The sequence below is a fragment of the Macaca fascicularis genome, chromosome 16 (assembly GCF_037993035.2).
Source record: "Macaca fascicularis isolate 582-1 chromosome 16, T2T-MFA8v1.1".
NCBI classification, from domain to species: domain Eukaryota; kingdom Metazoa; phylum Chordata; class Mammalia; order Primates; family Cercopithecidae; genus Macaca; species Macaca fascicularis.
This window is the reverse complement of record NC_088390.1, coordinates 55,428,593-55,449,562: the sequence shown is the minus strand read 5'-3', so window position 1 is coordinate 55,449,562 and position 20,970 is coordinate 55,428,593. Positions and strand designations below refer to the sequence as shown.

The 20,970-nt window shown below is 44.0% G+C and overlaps 2 protein-coding genes across 49 annotated transcripts in view; one reads left to right on the top strand and one right to left on the bottom strand.

The window, feature by feature from the left end:
• MBTD1 (mbt domain containing 1) overlaps positions 1-3,397 on the bottom strand; it is an 84,701-nt gene extending 81,304 nt beyond the window's left edge. For 17 of the 46 annotated variants that reach the window (XR_012425649.1, XR_012425650.1, XR_012425645.1 and 14 more), the window contains exons 1-2: positions 2,274-2,512; positions 1,581-1,644 (exon numbers count right to left, since the gene is read on the bottom strand). Coding sequence is in view for 10 of the 46 variants with exons in the window: in XM_015438293.3 (XP_015293779.1) it covers positions 2,559-2,696 (138 nt within the window). In the remaining 36 variants the exon portion in view is untranslated. Of the gene's footprint in view, positions 1-1,580; positions 1,645-2,273; positions 2,513-2,558 lie in introns of those variants that run through there. The other 29 variants (XR_010581819.1, XR_012425647.1, XR_012425642.1 and 26 more) reach the window with 6 other exon arrangements.
• UTP18 (UTP18 small subunit processome component) overlaps positions 2,982-20,970 on the top strand; it is a 37,424-nt gene continuing 19,435 nt past the window's right edge. For 2 of the 3 annotated variants that reach the window (XR_012425657.1, XM_005583753.5), the window contains exons 1-6: positions 2,982-3,365; positions 5,998-6,110; positions 9,534-9,632; positions 11,825-11,892; positions 17,257-17,345; positions 19,730-19,855. Coding sequence is in view for 2 of the 3 variants with exons in the window: in XM_005583753.5 (XP_005583810.2) it covers positions 3,024-3,365; positions 5,998-6,110; positions 9,534-9,632; positions 11,825-11,892; positions 17,257-17,345; positions 19,730-19,855 (837 nt within the window). In the remaining variant the exon portion in view is untranslated. The remainder of the gene's footprint in view (positions 3,366-5,997; positions 6,111-9,533; positions 9,633-11,824; positions 11,893-17,256; positions 17,346-19,729; positions 19,856-20,970) is intronic. The other variant, XM_074019309.1, reaches the window with a different exon arrangement.

Here is a 20,970-nt window from a genome sequence, read left to right as displayed (position 1 = left end):
GAATATGGCAGTGTCTTAAAAATAAAACCAGTTGTTCCTGTCTAGTATGTTTAGAATGCAAATGTCTCCAAAGTCAGTCAACTTAAGTCATGACAGTTCACGTTTAAAGTACGCAGGAAAACAACCTGGAACTCCTTATTAACTAAAATGTTAAAAATACTATTATTACAGCTCTATTGATTCTTTTTTCACAAGCTGAATTCTAGTGAGTAGATTTAGAGGAAATATTTTATGTCAAACGTTACAGAAAGTTAGAAATTGGATGGTTAAAAAACATGACGCAACAACATAAGGCACTATGAACAAATACTTATTCAAGACAGATGTTACCATAATTTGCAAGGTACTTACAAGCATTCAGTATGGGGTTCTAGATAGAAGCTACTTGTTATTCAGAGAAGGAGGTGATGCAAAAAAAAAAAAAAAAAAAAAAAGCACAGCTATTTTCTTTCTAAACACTCTTTGGTGTTGAGGTAAACAAACGAAAAATAAAATAACCGTCTAAGTACACAAGAGCAAAGCAATAGTCTCTAAGTTATAAAAGGAGGAAAGAAAAATTGAGTCTAACCTTTTAAATAGGAGACTGGGGCTTAAGGTGAAATTTATTTGCTGGCTTTTAAATCAGATGCATTATTTCTACATTATATCTGTTATGTCTTGACCCCCCAATTCACCATATTAGGGAGAAACAGGCACATCCAAGACTCTTAGGCCAATAAAACTACTTTTGGAGGCAGCACAGCTCACCAAATGAAGGAGAATGTTAAAGAAACACCCAGTGACAATAGTTTCAACTGACCTATCTCAACCAGCCAGGGATAAGTACTGGTGTATGCTAGTATAAGGAGAATTAAAAATATTGTAAACTCTAAACAAGTATTAAAATGGTCCATAAATTTCAAATCTCATAAAAGATAGTTACTTAAAAAAAAAAAAAAAAAAAAAAAAGGAGTAAAAGCATTTGGAAGAGGGACCCCTGGAGGAAAGACTAGCTCCCGAGGAACACAGGTCAAATGGGTGGGGGCGGTAATCATCTAATCATCCCTCTATCAGGTGATGCTTCAGTACCATCCCTAACAGTTTTAGACATCCTTAGGAGAAGTGATTTAGGTAATCCGCAAATGTGTTTTGCGATACAAGAACCACGGAGATGACGCTGAAATTTCTGACTTCAAAAAGATGCACTCGTGAGAGAAAACAGGCATGAAATTCCCATATTGTAATTATTTAGCTTCCTGTAGAAAAAACACCTTCAGGCATGTAAGGCAGCACATTTGACACTGACCCAGCAAAGTTTTCGGCTGGCCCTCACTATCTCTCAACCCCCCCTTCCTCCACTTCCCTGCTGTTCTTTCCTGGCACACAAAATATAGGCCAATGAGCAGTGGGTGGGTGAGGAGGATGTGAGAGAAAATTTGAGAAGTAAAAAAAGGAGCAACTTAACCAGGACATGAATGAGAGACTGAAGGGTCTAACAAGGGTAGGCAGACAACAATTAGAACTACTGAAAAATGGGCTTTCCAGGGCAGTAGTGAGCGCTCAGTGCTTTTAGGGGTTTAAGCAGGGGTCAGACTACCTACCCCTTGTCAGAGAGGCTGCAGAGGGGACGGCTGCTTTAGATGACCTCTAATGTCTCTTCCGACTCTGAAATGTTAGGATTCTTATTTCACAAAGGAGAACGCAATGGTCATAGAAGCCCACCGACTTGAAACCCTTTTAAATACGCAGCCTTGGAGGCTGCTTCCCAAACACCACTCCCACCTCTCCCGCACGTGCCCACCCCGCCCCCTTTCAATATTTCCACCTCCACGTGCAAACCGCCTCGCGGCACTGGCCCCAAGCCGGACAGACTCCTACCCCTGCAAAGCACCAAAACTATGCTCTCCCTCCCCGCGAAGAAGAGAGGACTACTCCACTCTCCCACCCTGGGTGGCTAAAAAAGGAAAAGTCTCGGATCCAGCCTTTCCCCCCTAGCCAGAGCAGGGGGCGGGGGCAGGACGCAGAGAAAAACTTTCTTCTCGAATTTTTCTTCTAGAGGGTGGAGGAGATGGAGAGAACCCCAACGAGTCCAGGGCTGACGGGGTGGGGGGAGGGGAACCCCTGAATCGTTTAACGGCTGGAAGGGGGAGGGGGGGCTCCGGAGATTGAGGGGGCGTGGGATGGAGAAGCAGGCCAGGGAGCAGGGTCAAGGAGCTGCGGGGTTCCTGGGGTCGGGGAGCTGCAGGCGTCCCCCCCACCTGGCACACAAAGCGGCTGCCGCGCTCGGCTCTCACCAGATCCTTTGTGTTTTCCATCAGGGCCTCATGGGTAGGGGTTGTCCGTGCTCCCCGAGCCCGCGGCGCCCCCTCCCCGGGCTGGGGGCAGGTGCCTCTCCCCGGGACTGCGGCGACTACAGAGGGCCCCCGGCTGGGCCCAGACCGGTGGCGGCTGCGGCAGCCCCCGGATTTCCCCCCTTTAACTCGGGTGGCCCCAGGATATCAACAACATTAGCATAGCCCTCCCTCCCCAGCGCGCCTGCGCCGTGACCCGCGCCCCGATTGGCCCACTTCCCTACATACCCTCCTCACTCGCTTCCAGCGTGGGACCCTCTGCAGGCTCCGTACTCCAAGGACCGTACCAAGACGAGAGGTGGAAAGCGCATTGGAGCTTGTGTTAAAGCCACTGGTTAAAGTCAACAGGAAAAGCAGAAGTTTCATTCAGCTGTCCGAGTGTATACTCGGGCTTTCTTGCGCTCCTTTCAATATGTTGCAGCTGCGAAGTTGTGTTGGAAAAATTTTCCACTCCAGTCACGCCGCTTCCCCCTACACCCGGAAGATTGGCCCTCCCGGAGGAACTCCCACACGGGGCGGGGCTGGGTAGGGGAGTGAGAGTTACGTAGAGGGAGGGAGTGCTGGTCACGTGGCAAGAGGCTGCGCAGGCTCCTTCCGGCCCCAGGGGCTTCGGCGGCGGCGGCCAGGGAGGTGCCTGGGCGCATGCGCAGCGAGGTTCCACGTGAGCGCCTGCGTTTCTCCTCAAACCTAACGATGCCGCCGGAACGGAGGAGACGAATGAAACTGGACCGGAGAACCGGAGCGAAGCCGAAACGGAAGCCCGGAACGAGGCCGGACTGGAAAGCCGGAGCAGGGCCAGGCCGGCCTCCCCAAAAGCCTGCCCCTTCATCCCAGCGGAAACCGCCGGCCCGGCCGAGCGCTGCGGCCGCTGCGATTGCAGTCGCGGCGGCGGAGGAGGAGAGACGGCTCCGGCAGCGGAACCGCCTGACGCTGGAGGAGGACAAACCAGCCGTGGAGCGGTGCTTGGAGGAGCTGGTCTTCGGCGACGTCGAGAACGACGAGGACGCTCTGCTGCGGCGTCTGCGGGGCCCGCGGGTGAGGGAGGCCGCGGCGCGCGGGCTGGGCGCGCTCGGGCGGGGCGCGCGGTGGGCGGTGAAGCTCTGGGGGGCGGAGCCTGGGCGACCTGCGGCGGCGGGGAGCGCTCAGGTGGGAGGGAGCCTGAGAACGCGGGCGCCGAGGGTCGCAGCTGCGGGTCCTTCGCCTCCCTGCTCCAGACTGAAAGTGTCTGGAGGGCGGGGACCGCGCCTTTCTCCGCCCCCGGAGGCGCCGCTGCTCGGGTATCTGCTTTGCGAACTGTGGTAGTGAGCATCTTTCGCCGCTGCTCGGCTCCGCTAGCCTCTCCCCAAACAATGTGGTCTTTTGATCACCTGCCTCAGTTCCTTGTGATCTAGGAATTCCATTTCGTTGATGGAATCAATTCGTGGGCACGGGCCTGGGCATCTGCGTTGTAACTATCTCCCCATGTGACTGTGAGACCCACAGGATTTTGAGAATGATCGTGAATTTCGTTCATTTAGCAAATATTGGGGAACCTGTTGGTTGCCAGATACCCTCTCTGGCAATGGCAAACCCTGCGTGATTCATCATACTTTTTGCACACATTTTGCTATCCATTTAATTCTATACCAGGCTTTTCTTGAGAGAGTCCCAGACATTGTTCTAGGCACTGGAGGAGACACAGCAATGGACAAAACTGACAAAAATCCCTGCCTCTTGGAGCTTGTATGCTAGTGGCAGAGACAAGATAGATGAGATAAACCGGTAAACTTCAGGTTTGTTGGTGACAAGTGCTGAAGAGAAAAAAGGACATACGGTAAAGGGAGATGAGCGTGTCTAGAGGAGGCCTGTGAAATTTTAGATAGGGGGCGGAGGAAAGCGCACCGAAAATTACCCAGTCCATGTTTCTTACACAAATGCTGACCCATCTAATGTCAGCTGCTTACCAGAGCCTCCTTCGGGTGCTTGTGGGAGAAGTGGCAGCAATCTATTTGGGAAGTACAGAACTGCTACTGGAAACTGAACTTTGTGACAGTTTTGTCGTCTGGAAAAGGAAGAGTGTACTGAGGTGGGAGCTGTTGGGTTTGAAGTCTGTTTATTAGACTGGTAGTAGAGCAAGTAGAAACCACTTGGACATTTCTGTCCTGTGGTTTTGGGAAGCTCAAACTCACTTCAAGGGGTATTCTATGGTTTAGGTTTTTTTTTTTTTTTTTTTTTTTTTTTTGAGACGGAGTCTCGCTCTGTCGCCCAGGCTGGAGTGCAGTGGCCAGATCTCAGCTCACTGCAAGCTCCGCTTCCCGGGTTTACGCCATTCTCCTGCCTCAGCCTCCCGAGTAGCTGGGACTATAGGCGCCCGCCACCGCGCCCGGCTAGTTTTTTGTATTTTTTTAGTAGAGACGGGGTTTCACCGTGTTAGCCAGGATGGTCTGGATCTCCTGACCTCGTGATCCGCCCGTCTCGGCCTCCCAAAGTTTTTTTTTCTTTTTTTGAGACAGAGTCTCGCCCTGTTGCCCAGGCTGGAGTGCAGTGGCCCCATCTCGGCTCACTGCAACCTCCGCCTCCCAGGTTCGAGCAGTTCTCCTGCCTCCCAAGTAGCTGGGATTACAGGTGTGTGCCACCACGCCTGGCTAATTTTTTTTTTTTTTTTGGTATCTTTAGTAGAGACAGGGTTTCACCATGTTGGCCAGGCTGGTCTCAAACTCCTGACCTCATGATCTGCCCGCCTCGGCCTCCCAAAGTGCTGGGACTACAAGTGTGAGCCACTGCGCCTGGCCTAGATTTAGATTTCATAGTATAAACTTTATGGTATACATTTATAATATTAGAATTTAGATTTGATAGTATAAATGTATTTATTATTTTCTTATTTAGAGATACAGTCTCACCCTGTTACCCAGATTGGAGTGCAGCGACACCTATTAGTCTTCCAGTTCCCTTTTGCTAATAGTAACTGGTTGCTCTTCCTATTGGTCACAGATAAGTTACACCTGCACAATTCTCCGAGCACTTTAAGCTCAGAAGGCAGCTTCATCCTCCTAGGCTCAGGTGATCCTCCTGTCTCTGCCTCCCAAGTAGCTAGCTGGGGCCACAGGTGCACACCACCACACCAAGCTAATTAAAAAAATTTTTTTGTAGAGACGAGGTCTCCCTATGTTGCCCAGGCTGGACTCGAACTCCTGGGTCCAAGCAGTCCTCCCACCTTGACCTCTGAAAGTGTTGGGATTACAGGCATGAGGTACTGCACTCTGCTGGTATAAAGTTTCTTAAGGAGGTAGGGGGTCAAAAACAGGTTAGGAAAATGGAGATATCTTTGACTCTAGTTTGCCTCCGGTCCTGTAATTTCTATAGTTCTGACATTTCTCCTCATTTCATCTGCAGACTCACCTTTTGTTCTTGTCTTGCTTGGTGTTTTCCTTTCTGCGTGTTGAGTGTTGACTTTTTCTCCTCGGCTGTTCCATCTTGCCTCACCTGTCCAGCTGGTGGTGCCATTCTCTGGTTTCTCCATTTTCTGCCTCTGCCTCCAGCATTTGCAGTGGTAGCATTCTGTCCCATTATTTCATCGGCGAGTGGTAGAGGAAACATTCTGTGAACCATTTGGGTATAAGGCCTATGTGTCTGCAGTCATGGAATAGGAAAATCTCAGTGCTTGAGGGTGTTTTGTCTGCTGTAGGTTCAAGGACATGAAGACTCGGGTGACTCAGAAGTGGAGAATGAAGCAAAAGGTAATTTTCCACCTCAAAAGAAGCCAGTTTGGGTGGATGAAGATGATGAAGATGAGGAAATGTAAGTTGCCTGACTTTTCTTCTGAATCCCTCTGGACATTTAAAAAAGTTATTTTGCAGATTTAAAAATCATTCTTTTTACCAATTTGTGATTAAGGGAAGATTTGAAAAATACTTGAAAATATAGAAAAGATCTTCCATGGTTCCTAATCCCACCACCGAGCGAGAACTGCTGTTAGCATGTTGTCATACTTCTGTCTCAGTCTCCTCTTTGCTGTATACAATAGCTAAGAGAATACAGTGTTCGGGCCGGGCGCGGTGGCTCAAGCCTGTAATCCCAGCACTTTGGGAGGCCGAGGCGGGCGGATCACAAGGTCAGGAGATCGAGACCACAGTGAAACCCCGTCTCTACTAAAAATACAAAAAAAAAAATTAGCCGGGTGCGGTGGCGGGCGCCTGTAGTCCTAGCTACTCAGGAGGCTGAGGCAGGAGAATGGCGTGAACCCAGGAGGTGGAGCTTGCAGTGAGCCGAGATCGCGCCACTGCACTCCAGCCTGGGCAACAGCGTGAGACTCCGTCTCAAAAAAAAAAAAAAAAAAAAAAAAAAAAAAGAGAATACAGTGTTCGAAGTCAGGTCTCAATTTGCCTCCTCATTTGGCCAGTTTCTAATTGACCATGGGCAGTTTGGAACCTACATTTTTTCCTTTGTGAAATGGGCACAGTGATAGTAACTACATCAGAAGTTTGTTGGGATTAAATGAAATAGTACATGTAGAACTTCTAGCACAGTGCCTGAAACTGAGTAAAGGCTAGAAAGAAGGTAGCTCACACCATAGGAACTGTCATAGATGAGAATGTACTGTATTCTTGATATAACATTTTGCTTTTTTTCTACATAAAGTTTCTACATAAAGTTGTTTGTAAGCATTTCTCCCTACTTAAAAAAAAAATAGACATTTTAAAATGGCTCTGTTGTAGTCCATTATGTGAACTAACCATAATTTACATGGCTGTTGTTGGGTAGATTTTCTTTTTACCTTTTTTTAAAAAATTACTTTTTTGAGACTTTTTTTGAGTCTTGCTGTTTCACCTAGGCTGGAGTGCAGTGATGCAATCTTCGCTTACTGCAACCTCTGCCTGCCAGATTCAAGTGATTCTCCTGCCTCAGCCTCCCGAGTAGCTGGGACTACAGGTGTGTGCCACCATGCCTGGCTAATTTTTGTATTTTTAGTAGAGACGGAGTTTTGCTGTGTTGGCGAGGCTGGTCTTGAGCTCCTGACCTCGGGTATGCACCCGTCTCTGCCTCCCAAAGTGCTGGGATTACAGGCATGAACTGCTGTGCCCAGCCTTACTTTTCCCTTTAATGCAAATTATCTCAGCATTAATGTTTATCACCTCTTTATGAAGAAACTTTTCTTTATTTTCTAATTTGTTGCCTTGGGAAAGATTCTTTGAGGTAGAATTACTTGATCAAAGAGCACAGTTATTTTTAAGGCTCATGTTAAGTACTGCCAGACTGCATGCTTTGAGGTTCTGCCAGTTTGCGTTCCCATTGAAAGGTGTCAGTTTCAGTTCATTCCTTTTTTTTTTTTTTTCCCGAGACACAGTCTTGCTCTGTTACCTAGGCTGGAGTGCAGTGGCGCGATCTCGGCTCACTGCAAGCTCCGTCTCCTGGGTTCATGCCATTCTCCTGCCTCGCCTTCCCAGTAGCTGGGACTACAGGTGCCCGCCACCACACCTGGCTAATTTTTTATGTTTTTGGTAGAGACGGGGTTTCACCGTGTTAGCCAGGATGGTCTTGATCTCCTGACCTCGTGATCCGCCCATCTCGGCCTCCCAGAGTGCTGGGATTACAAGCGTGAGCCACCGCGCCCGGCCTCAGTCCATTCTTAGATGCAATGGTTTATTTGTTTTTTTTCAGACTTTGTCAGTTTGGTCGTGGGTAGTATCTCTACCTAATTTGTTTTGGGAAAACGTTTCTGTGTTTAGTCATTGTCATTTTTTTTTTTTTCGAGACTCTAATCCTTTCATCCAGGCTGGAGTTCAGTGGCGCGATCTTGGCTCACTGCAACCTCCACCTAACAGGTTTAAGCGATTCTCCTGCTTCAGCCTCCCAGGTAGCTGGGACGACAGGAACATGCCACCATGCTCAGCTAATTTTTGTATTTTTAGTAGAGACAGGGTTTTACCATGTTGGCCACACTGGTCTTGAACTGTTGACCTCAAGTGACCTGCTTGCCTCGGCCTCCTAAAGTGCTGGGGTTACAAACATGAGCCACCATGCCTGGCCTCATTTCTTATAAATATTCTTTATTATGTCTTTGTCTGTTGGATACTTTTTAAATAATCTTGGTATGTTAGTTCCTGACATATTGAGAATTTCAAACCTTTATATATTAGATTTATTGTAGGTTTTCCCCAGCTTTCTGTGCATAGAAGTTTTAAATTTTTATGTAGTCAAATCTGTGAATCTTTTCCTTCATTATTTTTACTGCTGTTTTTAATAGTAAGTCGTTCTTTATCAGAGAGAGACAAATGTTTGCCTGTATTTTTACTTCATAGTATTTCAAAGTTTGCTCTTTTTTTTTTTGAGACTGAGTTTCTCTCTTCTTGCCTGGGCTAGAGTACAGTGGCATGATCTTGGCTCACTGCAACCTCTGCTTCCCAGGTTCAGGCGATTCACCTGCCTCAGCCTCCTGAGTCGATGGGATTATAGGCTCCTGCCACCACGCTGGACTAATTTTTTATTTTTAGTAGAGACGGGATTCCACCACATTGGCCAGGCTGGACCTTCAGTGATCCGCCCATTTCTGACTCCCAAAGTGCTGGGATTGCAGGCATGAGCCGGTATGCCTGACTTTTGTTTTGTTTTGTTTTGTTTTGTTTTTTGAGACAGTCTCACTTTTTTGCCCAGGCTGGAGTGCAGTGGCACAATCTGAGCTCATTTCAACCTCTGCCTCCCGGGTTCAAGTGGTTCTTCTGCCTCGGCCTCCTGAGTAGCTGGGATTACAGGTGTGTGCCACCAAGTCCAGCCAATTTCTGTATTTTTAGTAGAGGTGGGTTTCACCATGTTGGCCAGGATGGTCTCGATCTCTTGACCTCGTGATCTGCCCGCCTCAGCCTCCCAAAGTGCTGGGATTACAGGAGTGAGCCACCACGCCGGGCCTAAGGTTTGCTCTTTATATATTTAACTCTTCGATTTACCTGGGATTTATTTTGGATAATTTCATAAACTTTGTGTAGATAAGTCATGATGAATTTTCTCAAATACTAGCTCCCCAAAGTGTAAACCAGATGATCTGAAATATTGGAGACTACTTTTTTGTTTTAGGAAGAACAGAGAAGATGCATTTGAAATGTTCACATCTTAAAAACCTTGACTTACATCGTTTCATTAAACATTTTTCTCCAGGTGCTAAAAGCAGCAGCTATTTATATTAACTGTTTAAAAGTTATTTAAAAATATGCTGTTCTGGTTTTGTAGGGTTGACATGATGAACAATCGGTTTCGGAAAGATATGATGAAAAATGCTAGCGAAAGTAAACTTTCGAAAGACAACCTTAAAAAGAGACTTAAAGAAGAGTAAGTGTCTTTTTTCGTATGATTTACCAAGAGGTGTGTATAACCAGTGCCCAGTCATTAACTGTAACTGCTTCTTGTGTAGTTTTCCATTTTGAAACAGAGGATTACTATTGCGGGCAGTGACTGAATTTCTGTAGTTTTAGAGGAGAGGGGACAAAGCACAAACACAAAGAAAATTTGGAAAAAAATTATAATCTTACCACTCAAATGTAATCAGTGATGATATTGCTTACTTGCTTGTTCATTTGCATGTGGTTAATCATAATTTTATAATATGAACATTTTCAAAAATTTAAATGGCTGCCACCTGGGTTCAATGGTTTTTAACATTTTGTTATATTTGCTATATATATTTGGGGGATGTGTGTGCTTTCCCAATGTATTTGAGAGTAAGGTACAGATAATGGGACACTTAACCTATAAATTTATCAATGTGCATCTCCTAAGATTAAGGATGTTTTTCTTCATATTCACAATACCATTGTCATACCTAAAATTAATAGTTTATGGCTAGTCCATGTTAGTTTCTCCAATTGTTGTAAGGTGCATACATTTTATTTGGATTTTATGTCCCTTAAATTTATTTATTTTTTTTTGAGGTAGGGTCTCACTCTGTCACCCAGGCTGAAATGGAGTGGTGCTGTCATGGCTCATTGTAACCTCTACCTCCTGGGCTCCCCATAGCTGGGACTACAGGCCTTTACCACCTTAATTTTTAAAATTTTTTTGTAGAAACGGGGTTGCACTCCATTGCTCAGGCTGGTCTTGAGCTCCTGGGCTCAAGAAATCCTCCCACCTCAGCCTCCTGAGTAGCTGGGACTACAGGTGCATGCCACCATGCCCAGGTAATTTTTGTATTTTTTTGTAGAGATGAGGTTTTTTGCCATGTTGCCCAGGCTGGCCTTGAACTGGGCTCAAGCAGTCTGCCCTTCTTGGCTTCCCAAAGTGCTGGGAATACAGACGTGTACTACTGTGCTCAGCCATTACCTATCTTTTAAGTGTTCAGACCTGTTGTAGAATATCCCACATTCTGAAATTTTAAGATTCCTTTTTTTTATTGAGGTGAAATTCACATAACAGTGTTAGCCATTTTAAAGTGTAAATTTGGTGGCATTTAGTATATTTAGAATGTTGTGCCACCACCTCTTCAGTCTAGTTCTAAAACATTTCTTTTGGTTTTTTTTTTTTTCCGTTCTAAAACATTTTTATCACCTCGAAAGAAAACTCTGATTAGTCACTTCGCATTTCCTCTTCCCTCAATCTGATTATTTTTTCTTTGTGTTGTTTAACTTGTTCTGTCATCTGTAATTCCTCTTAAGTTGGGCTTAAAGTCTTGGTTAGAATTCAATGACATATTTTGGTGAGGAGTATCTTAAGATGATGTGTACCGTACACTGCCCCTGAAAGTCCAATTGTGTCAGTCTCTTTCAAGTCTGATCTTTTTCTCAGCTTTGTGCCAGGGTTTTATAAACGCTGTTAGGGGAAATTTCGTGGTGGTGATGGGGTTCATCTTGCTTATTTCCCTTCCCTGAGGGATCATAGTCCTATGCTGTCATCCAGTTTCCGAAAAAAGTTGTTTCATATGTTTTGTCCAGGTTTCTAGTTGTTTATGGCTAGTGGGCTTAGCTTAATGAGCTAGTCTGTACTTCTGCATCAAAAAATTAAAACAACTCTTTGCCCTCTTCCAGGTACCAGTTCTTAAGAACACAGCTATCATGCTTCTATTAAAGCTTACTTTTGCCAGAGTGAAGTACTTCTGTTTTATTCAGATGATATATAATGAGGTTTTGTGTATTCTTACCAATCTGGTCAATTTCTTTCAGACGTGTTCTAGTGTGTAGTCTATGTACTGTGGCATAAACCACAGAGATTTCTTTACATAGTCCTGATATCCAGGGTGTGTTGATATGAACAAATAAGACAACCATGTAACTAGATGAAAATAATTAACAAAAAATATGTATCCAGGACTAGTTTAAGTGGGCAGAGGTTCATGGAAGTTTCCAATATAGGCAAGTTGGGACTGTTCTGTGTGAGTAAAGATAACTTCTGTTCTTAAAGATAGTTAACTTCTTTGAAAGAGAGTCCATACATATTCTCAAGGGTGATCCAACCTATATGCTTTAAATGTGTCAAGCTTTATGGACATGTAGTGGTTGCCATAAATTTACTTTTCAAATATTTTTGCTTAGATTCCAACATGCCATGGGAGGAGTACCTGCCTGGGCAGAGACTACTAAGCGGACAACATCTTCAGATGGTGAGCGTTGATATCTCTGTTTAAATTAGTACGTAAGTCCCCGTTCCTGTTTGTTATTATTTGAGCTTTCTTATGAGGCTCATTAAAACCTGGTATTTCTTGCCTGGCTGGGTAGCTCACGCCTGTAATCCCAGTGCTTTGGGAGCCCAAGCTGGGTGGATTGCTTGAGTCCAGGAGTTCAAGACCAGACCGGGTGACATGGTGAAATCCTGCCTCTACAAAAAATACAAAAATTAGCCAGGCGTGGTGGTGTGTTCCTGTAGTCCCAGCTACTTGGGAGGCTGAGGTGGGAGGATGGCTTGAGCCAGGGAAGACTAGGTGCAGTAACCTGTGATAGTGCCAATGTACTCTAGCCTCAGTGACAGAGTGAGACCCTGTCTCAAAAAACAAAAACCAAAAAACAAAATCTGTTTTTTGACTGTAGGTTTTAAATTTAACTTGTACCATGGCTATTTTCTGCTTTTTCGATCTTTTGAGTTTAGCTGTTATAAATATGGATGGCTTAGCTGAAATCTGGTTTGTGTGCTTGGAGTTACACATTTTCGACTTGGAATTAACCTTTGAAATCCTGAGAGTCCAGAGTATATCCTCTCACATCATGTAGGAGCTCCTTCCTTAGCATCCTTGATGTCCGTTGAGCTTCAGTTTATGACCACCACCTCTGTCCCCTTTCTCCCTAGCCTGTTAGTCCGCATGGTATGTAAATATAGGGAGCCCATACAAAGAGCCAGTGTTTTATGTAATTCTATTAGAAAAGACAATCTGTTATTAAGTAGAAATTGACCGTGTTTGTTTCTAGCCATTTGCTTTCAGAGGTTGAAGGAATCTTAGTGATGTGGCCTGACTTTATCCACTGCAGTAATCTTTTCTACATTATCCTCTGCTTAAATATATCTAGTAATGTACTCTGTGTGTGTGTGTGTGTGTGTGTGTGTGTGTGTGTGTGTGTGTATGTCGGAATCTCACTCTGTCACCCAGGGCTGGAGTGCAGTGGGGCAATCTCAGCTCACTACAACCTCCACCTCCCGGGTTCCAGAGATTGTTTTGTCTGAGTAGCTGGGGTTACAGGTGTATGCCATTACACCTGGCTAATTTTTGTATTTTTAGTAGAATCGGGGTTTCACTGTGTTGGCCAGGCTGGTCTTGAACTCTTGACCTTCCAGAGTGTTGGGATTACAGGCATGAGCCACTGTGCTTGGCCTAAATACTGTACTTTTTACTAAACTGTTTCTTCCCCTTCTTCCCTTTTCTTGAAGAACTGTTAGACAGTTTTTCCTATTTTGAAATTTATTTCCCAACAACTCTCTACTTCTACGGTTTGAAACATGTGTATTATCTTCTTTTTCTCTTATTTGGGAAGCCTCTTTCCATGTTTGTTTTTTAATACGTTAAATATCCCTCGTTATTTTGACTATTTTTTTGTTGGCATACTTCTAGACCTTAGATCACCAGTTTGTCCTCCTGTATGAAACAATTTTATTGTCCATTTCAGAATGCTGCATTTATAGAACCCCACAACATTTTAGAGTCCTGTAATTTTAGATATGGTTATGCTAGCTGTTGAAACAAAATCCCACAGATCCCAGTGGCATAATCCAATTGAAGTTGATTTTTTCAGCACATAAAATTGGGGTAGTAGGAAGGTGATGGTTTACTTTAGGGACCCAAGTTTATAGAAATTCTGTCATCTTTAGGTTGGTTCTTCCATAGTTGCCTGAGATGTTGACATCCACTTGGCTTATAGGAGGAGAAAGAAGGGATTTTTATTGGCCTTTCCTGGAAATGGTACAGGATACTTTTTTTTTTTTTTTTTGAGATGGAGTCTCGCTCTGTCGCCTAGGCTGGAGTGCAGTGGCCAGATCTCAGCTCACTGCAAGCTCCGCCTCCCGGGTTTATGCCATTCTCCTGCCTCAGCCTCCTGAGTAGCTGGGACTGCAGACGCCTGCCATCTCGCCCGGCTAGTTTTTTGTATATTTTAGTAGAGACGGGGTTTCACCGTGTTAGCCAGGATGGTCTCGATCTCCTGACCTCGTGATCCGCCCGTCTCGGCCTCCCAAAGTGCTGGGATTACAGGCTTGAGCCACTGCGCCCGGCCGGTACAGGATACTTTTGCCTACATTTTGTTGGCTGGAACTCAGTCATAAGGCCACACTAACTGAGAGGATCCTAGGAAGTGTAGTTTGGCTTTGTACACAGGAGAAAAAGGAAGTGGATTAAGTCAGCAATTAGTCAGTCTACTGCAGTCTGGGATATGCTTGTCTAATACATTCATTTTGTACATCAGAGAGGTTCAAAGAGATAGTGACTTGAAGGTATACTTATTGTTGACAGAATGGTGACTAGCACTCAGCTTCACAATTATCTCCAGTGTGTAATTTTTATCTGTACATATTTACTGAGTTTCTTTGTAAGAAAATTCTCACTTTTGAACATAACCACACTTCCAAAAATCAATGGCAATTCATTAATATTATGAGTTGTTTTATTGTGTTGCTCTTTGTTTATCCCCTCCCCCCATCATTTTAGCTTGCTTTGTATTTTGCTTAGACTTCATAGTACTTTTGAACTGGCTTGATGTCTTCTGTAAGTTTTGGAAATTCTCACTTGTCTTCAAGTATTGTTTCTGTTCCAGTCTTCCTTTCTGGATTATTAGTAATATGTATATTAAATATTTTCAACCTATTCTGTGTGGTTTGGTTTTTTTTTTTTTTTTTTTTTGAGACAGGGTCTCACTCTGTTGCCCAGTCTGGAGTGCAGTGATGTGATCTTGGCTCACTGTAGTCTCGACCTCATGGGTTAAGCAATTCTCCCACCTCAGCCTCTGGAGTAGCTAGGACTACAGGCATATGCCACCATGCCCAGCTAATTAAAAAAAAATTTTTTTTTGTAGTGACAGGATCTTATTATGTTGCCCACGTTGGCATTCAGTGTGTTTTTTATCCTTTTTCTTTCTGTACTTCTGTCTGGGTATATTTTTCTGATTCGTTTTCTAGACCACAAATTCTCTCTACAGCTAATTTGGTAAACTGTTAAAAACCTATATTGGAGGCTTAATTTAATTTATTATTATTTTTTGAGGCAATCTTGCTCTGTCTTGTAGGCCGGAGTGCAGTGGCGCTACCTTGGCTCACCACAACCTCTGCCTCTTGAGTTCAAGTGATTCTCCTGCTTCAGCCACCCAAGTAGCTGGGATTACAGGTGTGCACTACCGCGCCCAGCTAATTTTTGTATTTTTAGTAGACAACGAGGTTTCACCGTTTTGGCCAGGCTAGTCTTGAACCCCTGACCTCAAGTGATCCACTTGTCTTGGCCTCCCAAAGTACTGGGATTATAGTTATGAGCCACCATGCCCGGCCTGTTGGGGGCTTAATTTTAATTACTGTATTTTTCAGTTGTAGAATTTCTTTATAAAATATTCTAGATTTCTGGCTCAATTTTTTTTTTTTTGTTGTTTTTTGTTTTTTGAGACGGAGTCTCGCTCTGTCGCCCAGGCTGGAGTGCAGTGGCGCGATCTCGGCTCACTGCAAGCTCCGCCTCCTGGGTTTACGCCATTCTCCTGCCTCAGCCTCCTGAGTAGCTGGGACTACAGGCGCCCGCCACCGCGCCCGGCTAATTTTTTGTATTTTTAGTAGAGACGGGGTTTCACCGTGGTCTCAATCTCCTGACCTTGTGATCCGCCCGCCTCGGCCTCCCAAAGTGCTGGGATTACAGGCGTGAGCCACCGCGCCCGGCCTTCTGGCTCAATTTTGAGTCTTGTTTTTCATTTTTAACTACATTAAATATAGTTTTTGTTTTTGTTTTGAGACAAAGTCTTATTCTGTCACCTAGGCTGGAGTGCAGTGACAATCTCAGGTCAGTGCAACCTCTGCCTCCCGGGTTCAAGCCATTCTCCTGCTTCAGCCTCCCGAGTCGCTAGGATTACAGGCACAAGCCATCATGCCCGGTTAATTTTTGTATTTTTAGTAGAGACGGGGTTTCTCCATGTTGGCCAGGTTGGTCTTGGACTCCTGACCTCAGGTGATCCACTTGCCTCAGCCTCCCAAAGTATTGGGATTACAGATGTGAGCCACCGCGCCTGGCCTAAACATAGTATTTTTAAGGTTTGTATCTGATAATTCCGTTGTCTAGATCCCTGTGGGGATTGTCTAGTTTTCCTTTTGGTTTTTAGTCAAGTTATCTTGTCAGTATTTGTCTGGTTGTATTTCATTGAGTGATGAACATTTCATATGAAAAATAATGTCGATTAATTAGATCTAGAATGATGGTTTATATGTTTACTTCTAGGTAGCTAGCTTGGCAGGGGACACTAGCAATCCCAGAACGTTTTATTTTAATGAGGAATTATGAAGCAGAGTTTCAGTTTTTGGAAGATATTCTTATAATTCTTTGATTTCACCTTTAATCCTAGTGGTAGCCCTTTGTGGCCTCAATCCAAAACTTGGTGGCTTACCAGACGCTGTCAAGAAGCTTGGAGCTAGTTTTTTCCTTCTTAGCTTCGCAAGTGTTTTAAGTTTGCTCAGCTCCTTAGCTGTCTCCACGGGAATCATCAGTCATCTCCAGGGGAAAAGCAGCCCTATTAGCTCTTTTTGAAGTTCTGATACATAGATTGCTGACTGATCAGTCAGCTAAAAGTTCTGGTTCTTATTCATGTGAGTTGTTTTTTTTTTGTTGTTTTTTGTTTTTTGTTTTTTTTGAGGCGGAGTCTCGCTCTGTCGCCCAGGCTGGAGCGCAGTGGCGCGATCTCGGCTCACTGCAAGCTCCGCCTCCCGGGTTCCCGCCATTCTCCTGCCTCAGCCTCCCGAGTAGCTGGGACTACAGGCGCCGCCACCACGCCCGGCTAATTTTTTTGTATTTTTAGTGGAGACGGGGTTTCATTGTGTTAGCCAGGATGGTCTCGATCTCCTGACCTCGTGATCCACCCGTCTCGGCCTCCCAAAGTGCTGGGATTACAGGCTTGAGCCACCGCGCCCGGCCATGTGAGTTGTTAAGCTAGATCAGTAGCCAACCTATTGCCAATTTTGCCGTGATTATGAGTTGCTCTTTTTAAATGAAATGCTGGCTTTAAACTTTTATTTCACTTTATCTTGTTTTAGTAACCATCTGTGTATGTGTTAGTCTTTCATTCTAGAGTTAAATTTTGATTTTAACTATGGATGTTAAGCTTTGTGTCATCTTTTTCTTCCCTTTAAATGGTTTTTTTTTTTCCCTGTTTTGTTTTTGCCAATTGCAACTTTAAAAAAAGCAATTGAAGTTGGGAGACTGGAAAGGGAGTTGATGTTGAAAATATATTCATAGAAGTTTTGGGTAGGTAGAGGGGCAGCTCCTTGATTCTAAAGATCAGCCTTCTGGGTTTGTTTGACTTAGATGAAAGTGAAGAGGATGAAGATGATTTGTTGCAAAGGACTGGGAATTTCATATCCACATCAACTTCTCTTCCAAGAGGAATCTTGAAGGTGAGAGTCAGTGAAGTTGGGGGACCCTATCCGACTACTTACCTCTGCAATGTAATCTGCTTCCCAGTAACAGATGTATGGATTCCTATTATCTCTGGGGTTAAATATGTTTGCTGTCATTTTGCCCTGGTAAATACTTATGTTACTGTTTTTTTGTTTTTGTTTTTCCTTTTGCAAAAATGTTCTAGAGGTATTACGTTCCTATTGCTTGAGCTCAGGAGTTTGAAGCTACAGTGAGCTGTGATGGAACCACCGTACTTTAGCCCGGGTGAAAGCGAGACCCTGTCTCTAAATAAATAAATAAATAAATAAATAAATTTTCCAATAATTCTAGGAATCCTATTTGGTTTATCTTCATTTTCATTGGCATCAACCTAGTCCATACTGCTGTCATCTCTTATCTGGCATATTGCAGTAGCTTTGTGACTGGGCTCTCTACTTCCACTTTACCTCTTTTTAAATCATTCTTCGTATGGCAGCCAGAGGGATCTTTTAAAAATAAAACATCAGATCATGTCACTTTTCATTGCTTTTTGAAAACTTCTGAATTCCTTATCGTATTCTACACTGCCCTTTACAATCTGGCTTTTGCTTGGATCCTTAGCCTCATCTCAGACCCGTTTCCCATGATTTCCCACTTGAGTCACACAAGCCTTTTTTTGTTTCTTGGACATGCTGCTAGGTCCTTTCTTGCCAGTGAACCTTTGCTCTTGCTCTTTTGTTCTGCCTGTCTTGTCTTCAGGCAGTCCTAATAGCTAGCTCATTCTTTCTTTTCTGCTCAGATGGCACCTTAGACAAGACTTTGTCTGAAGTGGTCTACACTATTCACTTTTTAACTCATCACTATGTCTAGCTTGTTCATTGTGGTAACCAGCTGCCTACCTAGCACAGTACTTTAGTTAGATCCATCATATTAGCAGACAGTACTTTAGTTTAATATCTGTCATATTAACAGATCCCTCTATGACATAAATATCTTTTTTTTTGTTGTTTTTGGTTTTTTTGAGACGGAGTTTTGCTGTTTTGCCCAGGCTGGAGTGCAAGGGCATGATCTTGGCTCATTGTAACCTCTGCCTCCTGGGTTCAAGCGATTCTCCTGCCTCAGCCACCCACGTAGCTGGGATTACAGGCGTGCACTACCATGCCTGGCAATTTTTTTTTTTTTTTGTATTTTTGGTAGAGACAGGGTTTCTCCATGTTAGTCAGGCTGGTCTCGAACTCCTGACCTCAGTGATCCGCCCACCTCAGCCTCCCAAAGTGCTGGGATTACAGGCGTAGCCACCGCGCCTGGCAACATAGGTATCTTATTACACATTGGCAGGAGTATTTAAATGGGGCAGGGGAACCTATTATGATAAATTAGAGTGATTTTGTCTCTCCCACCTTATGAGGACAATTCATCAGGCCTTCACAGGGTGAATTCACCTCCATTAAAAATGTAGTTACTGCATGGCCGGGCACAGTGGCTCACGCCTGTAATCCCAGCACTTTGGGAGGCTGAGGAGGGCCGATCACCTGAGGTCGGGAGTTTGAGACCAGCATGACCAACATGGAGAAACCTCGTCTCTACTGAAAATACAAAATTAGCTGGGTGTGGTGGCGCATGCCTGTGATCCCGGCTACTTGGGAGGCTGAGGCAGGAGAATTGCTTGAACCCAGGAGGCAGAGGTTGCAGTGAGCCGAGATCGCGCCATTGCACTCCAGCCTGGGCAACAAGAGCGAAACTCAGTCTCAAAAAAAAGGTAATAGTTACCGTAAAAATTTACCTTCAGTGACTACAAACAAAACACTTTTGTTTTTAACTGAGTTTTAAAAATTCAAGGGGAAACCTGTAAAAACAAAATAAATAACAAAATAGTCCAGGTGATGGATGAGATTACCATTACTTTAAACTTGGAACTGTGTACCCTAAGAGAATAAAGCAAGCAACCTGTGCCAATCGAAGAACTGTGGGGACAACTGTGTGGTGCCTCTTGCATTTGTGCCATGAATGCAAAGATGCCAGGTGCCAAAGTAGAAGTTTTAAGTGAAATTTCCTCAGAAGTGAAAGTCTCTTAACACAAATGGATGTATTTTGGGGAAATGACTACATACTAGTGCTCTAAGAATGAGTAATACATACAGACTTATAGATATGGAAAGCACTTTAATGATTTAATCTTTTTATTTGAAAGATGGTAAAAATGGATTCTTGTGTGGTAAAGTGACTTGCTAGTTGGTGCCAGAGCTGCGGTTTTTTTTTTTTTAGAGTTGTGGTCCTTTGGTTAACATTCCAGTGCATTTTTTTTCCTGAATTGTAAACGATAATGTCTTTTCTTTATACTCTAAAGGAAATAATGTTAATTCATTTCAGTTGATAAAATCCCAGCTTTCATTTCCTATAGATGAAGAACTGCCAGCCTGCGAATGCTGAACGTCCTACTGTTGCTCGGATCTCATCTGTGCAGTTCCATCCCGGTGCACAGATTGTGATGGTCGCTGGATTAGATAATGCTGTATCACTATTTCAGGTGTGCGTCCTTATTTACTTATGTATTTCTAATGCATTATTTTTATTTAAGAACCAGACATTTGCAACCCCAAATGCAAAAATACTGAAAAAAAAATATTCATGGCTAAAATGTCATAGCCCAAAGCATAGCTGAGTCTCAACGGAAGTGACAGAGTTCATTTGCTTGGAAGTACAAAATAGAACATCCAGTCAGCATACTGCACTTGCTTCTTGCTCCAAAGTCTGTTGTCACTATTGTCAATCACAGCGGCTCACCCCTTGCCTGTTCACAGTTTTGGTAGCTCACCATCCCTTGCCCACTCACATTTTTATTGAATGCACCTGTATGACTTCAATGTACAAGGAGCCGTAATAGGGGATTTGGAGTAAAATTTTTCTTCCACTGAATATAAAAGTTCAGCAAAATATTGGTTTAAAATAATAGATTGAGAAGTGATGAATGTATTAATCATGTTAGTGAATATATTATCTCTATAAAAACGTGTTTTTAAAATTTTCTGGTGAGTTATTAGAGCAAAGCAATAATATGACCTCATGACTTTACTGCGTCTTCCATGTTTATTCATCTAACACTAATGTACCCTGATAAGTTTCTTGGATTGCAACAATAAACAACAGACCTGGCCCTTCACTTCAGGATGTCACTCTTTGATGGGGTTATAGATGGTGAACACATGGTCACAAATGTAACCATTCAGTCCTGCAGGTGCTTCACAGTATCTCCTTTTGGATAGGGTATCCCAGTTTTCTTTTAGGGAATAACACTTGGTCCAGTTCATGTAGTTTGGATGCGACTGACTCTATTTCCTTATCTGTGGGTGGACAAACTCAAGAGATTAGTAGGGCAAGGTATGGGGAAGGAGAGTGGAGCTTCTGTGCCTTCTCAGGGCATGCCACCTCCCCGGCACCTCCATGTGTTTAGCATACCAGAAGCTCTCTGAACCCCTTCTGTTAAGATTTTTTATGAAGGCCCGTTGACATAGGCATGATTGATTAAATCATTGGCCATGGCTGCTTAAGTCAGCCTTCAGCCCCTTGGGTATGTATTTTTAAATGAATGCTTGTAGTGAAAAGTATATACTACCAGGATACAGGGTTCATGGAAATAATCAA